At 34.1% G+C, this 9,791-nt stretch overlaps 2 protein-coding genes across 4 annotated transcripts in view; both read right to left on the bottom strand.

Moving 5' to 3' along the window:
* Positions 1-414: 414 nt before the first annotated feature.
* On the bottom strand, positions 415-3,423 carry LOC149784747 (single-pass membrane and coiled-coil domain-containing protein 3-like). Its single transcript, XM_089932775.1, has 2 exons — positions 3,150-3,423; positions 415-1,885 (listed from the first exon to the last, which is right to left on the bottom strand). The coding sequence occupies exon 2, from the start codon at positions 1,873-1,875 to the stop codon at positions 1,201-1,203; it is 675 nt and encodes a 224-aa protein (XP_089788901.1). The 5' UTR covers positions 1,876-1,885; positions 3,150-3,423; the 3' UTR covers positions 415-1,200.
* Positions 3,424-7,889: 4,466 nt separating this feature from the next.
* The window catches only part of LOC149784746 (single-pass membrane and coiled-coil domain-containing protein 3-like), a 2,974-nt gene continuing 1,072 nt past the window's right edge, over positions 7,890-9,791 (bottom strand). For all 3 annotated transcript variants that reach the window (XM_089932772.1, XM_089932771.1, XM_089932773.1), the window contains exon 2: positions 7,890-9,015. In XM_089932772.1, the coding sequence (XP_089788898.1) occupies positions 8,334-9,005 (672 nt within the window). In that variant the 5' untranslated portion in view covers positions 9,006-9,015 and the 3' untranslated portion in view covers positions 7,890-8,333. The remainder of the gene's footprint in view (positions 9,016-9,791) is intronic.

Below are 9,791 nucleotides of genomic sequence, written 5' to 3'. Positions count from 1 at the left end.
GACAAAATGAGTTGTGTATTATGTCATATGGGGTCTTTTGCGAAATACATCCGCAATATACGGCGTTTATAATTAAAGAACTAGGTAATCATATTCATTCCAATTTTAAATATATCTTATTTCTTGAGTATCTGTTGTAAGTCTGCAGTCGTGATTTATTTTCTTAAGAGATATTATTATAAGAAAAAGCACATGTTTGTACTATTCATTGGACACAAAATTTGGTCATTACATTTGCTATAATATTATTCTAGAATTGTTCTAAATTATTGGTAGGAATTCTGGACAATGCCATAACCTGTTTGAGTTTTGGTACACCATTATCATTGCTCAGTGAACAAAACTCGAACAAGTAATCCTGGTTCAAGGTTGCCTAAACGGCTAAATATGTGTAAAATGAAAATAACACAATAATTGCAACTGATGACTTTATTCACTCATCAATAAACATTAATTACATAAAAATATAAAATGTCCACTTCTGCCTAATTAACACATGAATACACAAAAATATATATGCTCCTGCTATATTACATTTGTCTAAATAGTTAATAACTATCCGTTCTGATAAATATAGTACAGACACCTTTCGCAATGCCTGTCTTAATCAATACTGCACACAAAGTTAGTAGCTCCTATGTACCTTGTGACTTCATAGTTTAAGATCCTCGAGAGCCTTATTCGGTACCTACCACTGTCAATGCTTTAATATTAGGAAGATTTTATCCCGTATTTTTATGATATCTTTCAATTATGTAAATGTGTGTATGTGAAGCCCTGTGCAATATTGTGTAGAGTATATTGTAAAATACATCCGTCTCTTTTCTCTGAAACTAATCTATCAAAATATTATGAGAGTTGCGGTCACTGAGCACAGAGATTGTGAAAATATAGCAAAATATAGATAGAATGTGAAAGATTTTTTTATTATTTATTAATAGCGAATGATAATTATATATCATACCATTTGAAACAATCTCTTATACGAACATGTATTCTTCTATTGTCGTGTTCTATTGTCCTGTGTAACAAAGATTACTAGACTGTAGATATAATACAGGTAATGCATATTGTTATTGATTATATAATGGTCATTTACATCATCAATTAATTTTGAAGAAGAGAAAAAAATAACGATTTAATCTTTGCATGGCTTGAATAGCATTCAGCCAGAAAAAGTATAAGCAGGTAAATTTGTCTCTACCCTTTGATATGCAACTTAATCATGGCCCTTACCATACTGATGTTATCATAAAATTCATCAGCGGCAGGTTTGAATGCTTCTACGGCATTCGAATATTCTTCTAAAGCCTTCTCGAGCTTAGCCTTTTCAGCTGCCCCAATAATTGCCGATATAATCATGTCGATCCCTAAACCAAAAATGGCGACCCCATAGTAAGCCAGGTAACAGGTAGCGACTACTGTCAATCTTGCAACAACTTTGGTTAATATCTTTCCGGCCGCGATCGCTGTTACCAAAGCTACGCCTCCGACAGTCACCGAAATTCCTATGATTCCTGTCAGAGCCTTCTTAGCAATATCAATTTTTTTCTGGAATTTTGTGTCAAGATTCATAAGTTGATTGAACAGCTCCGTACCCATAAGTTTTTCCACCTCATATTCCTTCTTTTCTAAGTACTTCTTTATTTCGTTTACTCGCTCTATTATTAGGTTACAGTTGTCCCGTAGGCTTGCCGATACTTGCATGGTTATCTTCTCGAACTTCTGTCCTGGAAGATATTCTTCAACACAGTCAATTAGATGGTTTACAGCTGTAAAGCAGTTGTCCAAAAGAGTACTCAACTGACCGCATAATTCTGCCAACCTCTTTTTCCTCTCCGAATTCCCAGGGTAGAAAATATCAGTCCAAGACATTTTGTAGAATCTGAAGCAGAAATAAATTAGACAATTATATAGAGGACAGAAAGGTACATATGCACCTGAACATTGTAGAATGCCTAATAATCACACAGTTATTTATATCCTGCACTGTCTAACAGCCAATGTTTAATTGAATGTACTTTAAGAATTATTGCCTGCTTAAGCATCGTTTTTTTTTTTTTTTTTGCAGTCTTAAAGGGGATAATACAAATAATATTAAAAATCGAAATTTCTGAATTTATTAAATATGTTAACATGGATTATTATTATTATTATAATATATATATATATATATATATATATATATATATATATATATATATATATATATATATATATATATATATATATATATATATATATATATATATATGCAATTATGTTTACATTTGCATCTATCTATATATTCCTCTGCGTACGTCTCCTTAAATAACTGCCTAGCTTTCTATTTACGTATCCATCCGATCTTCTGGTTGTTAATTGACATCACATTTTCTTTAGTAAAGACGATGTGACCTCGTACGCAATTACAGATATATTCTTTTTGCATACGTACCAGGCTGGAAATTATACAATTGGCCAAATGGATTATCTTGTGTAAACTAAATGTTCATCTTAATATATTTACTTATGGCTCCATTTATGTTTGTCTACATAATAAACGAATTTTTATTTAATTTAATTTATCTCTTTGGTTGTAAGTTTTTAATTTTTTTTATTATTCTATTGCATGCTAATGTAATGTAACTTTATTTACTGGATTTTATATTGTTCATGTCTGCCTTTCTTTTTATTTTTTACGTTAACATCTTTATTGAGACATTGTATCTAATGCTGACCTAATTCGTGACCTTGTAATTCGTGACAGTTGTAGTAAACAGCTTTTGTTACAAAAATTTGGGTTTTCACACAAGGGTGAACTCTTGACCTCCATCCGGGAATTTGTTTTGCATTGTAGTTAGAAGAATTACTAATGTTTTGAGAAGTAAATGTCATTCGTGCCTTATCACTTCAGAAGTCAAGTTGTTTTATGTTGTGTCAAGATTAACCGTAACCGAGGAACAATTCATAGATTATGATGAATTCATTTTATGATGAACGTTTTTTTTAATAAAGTTCGTTGTAAGTTCGCTTGGCTGTATATTTACGTCTGTAAGTATATCAGTTTAGGAGCAATCTTGGTTAACTGTATCTTTTACAATTGTATACAACACGATGCAACATCACGAAATCAGTTGCATTAATTTAGGACAGAATTATGTACTTACCTGTAACTTGGATCAAAACAAGCCTCAGGTCCGAGTTAAAAACTCGAACAGTGTACCTTCTAGGGCGTTTCCGGCTGAACTGACAATGCTCAGAGATAACTTTCAGACTTGTATAGCCTTTCATGCAATTAGATACGATAAACCGTTGCGGATATTGTCGTCCCACTCACTAATTTAGGTTTCTAGTCGTGTGTAATTCACTCAGACTTCACTGATAATATATAAATACTCATAGCCCTTCCCAAAATTCCACAAATGAAATAACGCGTTATGACAGATCGCTCCATGTACAGAATCATGTACATAAAATGACACATCCGGATATCATTGTCTATACTGTCCTCCCACAGGTTATGTACCTTAAGTTCCTATTCAGCGTGTACTTTACAAAAGAAAGTACTGTACAGACTTGTAGATACAGACTTCATGATAGCCCAGATTGAGTCTTATATTTATTTATAGTTCATTAATTTTAACTGACTTTTGTTTATGCTGCCTAAGACACAAATTAATCATAAACATAAAACGCATAAAAGGCTGCATCTTCGAAGCAAGCGGGATTTTTAATTTTAGAGCTCTAATTCTTTATTGACATGGAACTTTATTAACTTCATAAACACAATACTACTACTACTACTACTACTAATAATAATAATGACAATAATATATGAATGCTGGGAGATTTTGTTCTTATCGTAATAAAAGCCCTTACAAACGATGTTTCTTTTAATACATGCATTAGGAGTAGAATGACAGCATACGTCTCGTCCGTCTCAATCAATAGCTTATACGTACCTTGTGACGTCACATTGTAAAATCGGCGAAGGATTTAAATGTACATAAACAGTGTCGGTGCTCCAGTCTTAGGAAACTGTTACGACCGACACAATGTATATATCACTTTGTAGCTGTGTATTTGACCTTCTTTGAAAAATGTTTTAGAGATCCAGGTATAAAACACGCCTCTCCATGTTTATTTTGTTATTCTTTAAGTTCACATTCAAATAGATAGTCAATCTGCCACTACAGGGCCATCTCACGATTTCTGTAAAATACCTACTTTGTTTGATCATTCAACAAAGCACTGATTGGATTTTTGTCACATTCCATTTTTCGTTTTGAATTGTCTTCATTAACCAGTAATGCAAATTTTTGTTTTGCGGGATGGGGTTTAGGGATTGTGTTTATTTATTTTTTGAATAACTGATTCAAAGCTTACATATGGTATATTAGTGTGTGTGTGTGTGTGTGTGCTGGTGTGTGTGCTGGTGTGTGTGTGTGAGAGAGAATGCAGAAACGCGATTAATCCTGGCCTAGCATTCTGTATGACATACGTCTAAAATAATAGTTATACGACATACCTGACCAATAAGAACTAAAGTCCATAATCTGGGTCTCTTACGTCCGCTATTATTGTAAGTTTGATTCCGCTCTACAGGACTCACGGTACTAATTCAGTTCCCATAGTAAACATATGCAAACACTATGATATTAAAAATTCAATAACTTAAAATTTTGGAGTGCTCATGATCAAACCAATATTTATCAGTATAGATGAAACCTGGATGTCAGCTTCTGTGCAGAGGAAAGTATATGAGTCTCGGCATTTTCTGGACCTGCATGTGTTTGAAAGATGTGCTTTCAATTCCGCACCAAATAGTCAGGTGCTAATTTTAAAAATGAGTCTTCCAAATGCAAGACCGTTAAAGGACTGTAATTCCATCAGTAAGACAATGTCTCTATTTTTCAATTACAGGTAGGATACGCTCTTAAAAAATTCTTTTTCCTGCAACATAACTTATATTATTAGCCAATCCTAGTCACCCTAACCCATATATACTCTATTTTAGGTTCACCCATTTCCAGGCTGATTCCCATTTTTCCATACCATTAGTACCGTGTGTCCTACTTTATCGCAATTTGCACTGGATTTGGATTGTATCGTACGGGAACATCCCATTTCTCCTCACTGTTTATCCAGGTCATTCAAATAAGATTGCTTTATCTTAGAAATTGTTTTTTAATTTTTAAAATGAAAACTTTATTTCCTTTATTTTATGGATGATTAGTCGGTGTAACTTGGGGTATGGAATGTACAGTTTCGCCTCACTTTTTTGTGCACCACTTTAACGACTGCTAAGTCACTTGGTCATTTTCAAAGGAAAATTAGAGAAGAAACGGGCATATAACGTTGTTTTTTTTGTGGTTTTTTTTTTGTTTTTTTGTACCACTTATATGTGCCATCATTCATATTTTGCACATTCAAAAGCGGGTATAATCTGCTCTGTCTAAATGCATAATACCGTGTTCAATGAATGCAAAATTTCGCTTTAGTTACTTCGGACTACTTCTTGTATCATGCTGAATCCTATTGATCTGCTGTCTACTATAGAAAGTGCATAATGACTATAACAAAGGCATGTAGCAACTTTTGTCCGCAGTCTCGAGTTCAAGTGTCGATTTTCAGTTGCAAAAACCTAAATGATCGAACTAACGTTAAAGTTTAAGGTTTAATATCGCGTTTGACATATGCGTGTTGTGTCATCTAACAATATTAAACACAAACTCAGTAGAACAGAATACGCAATGGCAGCCTTCTACCGTTTCGATTCAAATGAGACAGTGAGAGAGTGAGAGTGAGAGAGCGAGAGAGAGAGAGAGAGAGAGAGATATGGGAGAGAGAGAGAGAATTAATATATAAAATGAACCTACACACATGCTGTTTTACGGATGGATATCTTTTTCCATACATACATACATACATACATACATATCAATTATTTAAATCAATATGTGAATTTGCCTATGCATCCATATATGTTTCCTTCACAGTTTGACAGGCAATTTTACTTAGATAAATTAATATGTGCCTAAAATAGCCACCCTTCCGATGATTGTATTATCTATATAAATATCTATTAGTCTCTCTCTCTCTCTCTCTCTCTCTCTCTCTCTCTCTCTCTCTCTCTATATATATATATATATATATATATATATATATATATATATATATATATATATATATATGCACACTACCACGAAAAAATGGAAAGCACTAGTGCGTGAAAGATAACTGGAGATATTAGTAACCATTGCAGATGACATTCGTAGAAGGGACACGTTTACTTTTCCTATTATCTACTGGAGGTGGGCCAAAGTAGGTAGGTCCCAGTACTTTGTAAATTGACACCATAATACAAATGTTAGCGTGGGTAGACAGTAGTTATTAAATAGGGGTACAGACAAATTCGCGAAGTGCAAGATAACTGGCTCTTTTGCTCAAGACCAGTAAACGACCTTTCAAGTAAGTGAGATTTACACACTATTTGAGAAGGGATCAGTCTACAACTACTCTGCTTCAGTATGTGTGTAAGCATCCACCTTCAAAGTGGTAATGTGACTCGGTAAAAGTCTGCCATGAAAATGTTTAGCTTTTATATCTAATTTTACTTCATTAAAGAGGCAACTATGTTACAATATGATATAATGTTTTACTGTTCTTCAGGATGATACATATATGTATATATATATATATATATATATATATATATATATATATATATATATATATATATATAGATGTATATATATATATATATATATGTGTGTGTGTGTGTGTGTGTGTGTGTGTGTTATATTAATCTACGCTAAAACTGATATCATTTTTATGTATGCCAAATTATAGTTTGCATCAGTATGTAGCCTCAAATACCGAGTGTACACAGTTTCAATTTTCATTTAAAAAGTACTAATTATTCCACATATTCTTAACCAATATTGTCACTGCTTATAAATTACTGTGTTCGTCTCATATGTTACCTATGTGTGGTACTAGATATGAATTCTATCAAATAGGAATGGTGTTTTCGGTGATTTTGTTGGCGTCTTGGTTTCATTTACAGATAAATTTGCAGTGTATGAAGCATACATGGTGGGGACATTGCAGTATTCCATACATATATATATATATATATATATATATATATATATATATATATATATATATATATATATATATATATATATATATATATATATGGGGGGAGGGTGGGTGAGATTTGGAATTTTAACATGGTTTAACAATGTTCCAATCATATCGCTACAATGTGTGCAGTGTGTTAGCTTGTTGTGATGTCTAGCACTTGGGTATCATGCCGCAGACATGAAGCATCATGTTCCACCCAGTTACATTAATCTGGACACCAGGCCGGCCAGTCGGACACCAGGCCGGCAGTCTTAACACTAAGCTGTCAGTTCTAGTGCCAAGTGAAGCAGCTGCCATTTGTACAGGTCGTTGTTATGACTCGACCGGGTTCAAACCCGCGACCTTCCGCATTTGAGGCAGACGCTCTAACCACTTAAGCCAACGGAACAGTCCCCATATCGGTATATTAGCCGGATAATATTTGTCATCGTTTCCAGGAATCTGTTAACCCATTGTATCTTAGTATATCTAATGAATGAATACACGTGCATCTTATTTAGTCCAGCCTCATTCTCCGGGTAAGCAATCATATCACATTTAGTGCTCTATACTTGTACACCCAATACAAATTAATAAGATTTAGTTCTGCTTCACTTGTAGCTGATATACTTGGAAATGCTCACGCGCCTTTGACGAATTCCATAAGTTTTCCAAATACACACTAAACCGTCCAATATTTTAATCTTCAGTTAGAACATCTAAAGTTCGCAGCAGAAATATATATTATTTAAATTTGAGGAAAAAGAAACAACAAATATGGTATTCGGTTATTTATTGGTTATTGACACCGGAACATCAATAGTTCTTGCCATAGATGAACCTTACAAATAGATTCCTATATCGTACACACCATATGAAATACCCACTGATATCGTGGGGAATGTAATCTGTGTAGTTAAGCTTTTCATTATCGTATGTAGTAAGTGTTGCAAAATATAGTATTCAATCTATTGTTAAAATACAATTATCAAAACATTTTGAAACGTACTATAAGTTTCTTTGGAAATTAGTAAAATTTTAAAAGCAATAAAATTAATTACTGTTTTCGCAACGTCAGATTACATGTAGTTTATTGCCATAAAATCATTGCAAATAAAGCAATGATTTTATTGGTAGTTTTTTCCATGTGACATGCATTTATGTAAAAATATGTTGCTGAGGGTCACAAAATGACAAGCAAATATATGTTAGTTATTTTCTCATATAGATTCAAGAATCACTCTGACTTCACTCATGTTGTCATAGAACTTGTCTGCTGCTGGCTTGAATGTGTCAACAGCTTGCTTATATTCGCTCAGTGCTGCGTCTAGCTGATCCCTCTCAATCGCTCCAGTGATGGCACCAATGATCATACCAATACCAAGAAATATGACGGTTACGACGACTGTTGCAATGGCGCATGCGCCCAATGTTCCAAATGAAGCAGCCAATGATGTCAAGACCAGCCCCGTTCTGATGGCCCCCATGAGAAATAGAGCACAAGCTGAATATCCAACGCTCATGGAACCTGTCGTCACCTTTTTAACTACGTCAAGTTTGTCTAAGAAACTAAGGTCGATTGAATGTAATTTCTCGAAAAGTTCAGGACTCATACGACATTTTACTTCTAACCGATGCTGTTCCAGATATTCTTCAATTTCGTGAAGCCGTTGTTTGATGACGTCGCAATTGGTTTTGATTGTTTTGTCTTTGTCAATGGATACTTTTGAGAAATTCCTTCCAGGAAGATGTCGTTCTACAGCCTCAATGAGGAGGTTAGTTGCGTCACAACATCGTTGCAAAAGACTGAAGAGCTCACCAGCAAGTCGATGAATCTCTTCCCTCTTTTTCTCATTTTCCGGGTAAAATATTTCTGACCAGTTTATTCCCATCGTAGTAGATCTGATATAAAGAAATGTCTATTAGTATTTTTATCACAAGTAGGAAACGTTACTCAGGTCACTTTAATATCATTTCCCAATCAAAAATCTTGGAGCAAGGGAAATTAACTTTGTCAAGACAAAGGCATGTCAACACAACACCAATCAGAGGATGCCGATTACAAATTAAATGAAAGAATATAAAGACAAACTGGATAAATGCAAATGGCAAAGGCTCTTCAGTAAGATATATCACATTTCATTAGGTGGTAGCAAATATCTGTATTTCAATAATATAATGATGTAGATAAATATATATATATATATATATATATATATACTTGCTTGGTCGCTGTGAAGAGAGAACAAAAGTAACATGTGTTCAAAAGACTCTTTAAAAGAACAACTTATGCACGTTTTTAAACTGGTATAGAAAACTATAGATCATTATCTGCCTTTGGTCAATACTCTGTCGCTTTCTCTGCAATGATAACGCTGATTTGGTTGCTTTCTCCTGTTAGGTATGTAATGATTCTGCCAAACTGGCTACTATCTGTTGGCAACTGTGGAAGCGTACTGTTTAAATAGTCACTAGCTATTGTTGCCTTTTTAAGAATGCTACTACTACTAGAGTTGTACAGTATTACGTCCGTTACCAGGACAAATATTATCCGGCTTATATACCGATATGGGGACTGCTCCGTTGGCTTATTCGGTTAGAGCGTCTGCCTCAGATGCGGAAGGTCGCGGGTTTGAACCCGGTCGGGTCATAACAAAGACTTGTACAAATGGCATCTG

Source organism: Sinohyriopsis cumingii, chromosome 14 (genome assembly GCF_028554795.1).
Source record: "Sinohyriopsis cumingii isolate HCF-2022 chromosome 14, ASM2855479v2, whole genome shotgun sequence".
NCBI lineage: Eukaryota > Metazoa > Mollusca > Bivalvia > Unionida > Unionidae > Sinohyriopsis > Sinohyriopsis cumingii.
This window is presented reverse-complemented; position numbering and strand designations above follow the sequence as displayed.

Coding starts and splice junctions, on each gene's coding strand:
- LOC149784747 (XM_089932775.1), bottom strand. CDS start 1,875: ATGTCTTGGACTGATATTTTCTACCCTGGGAATTCGGAGAGGAAAAAG.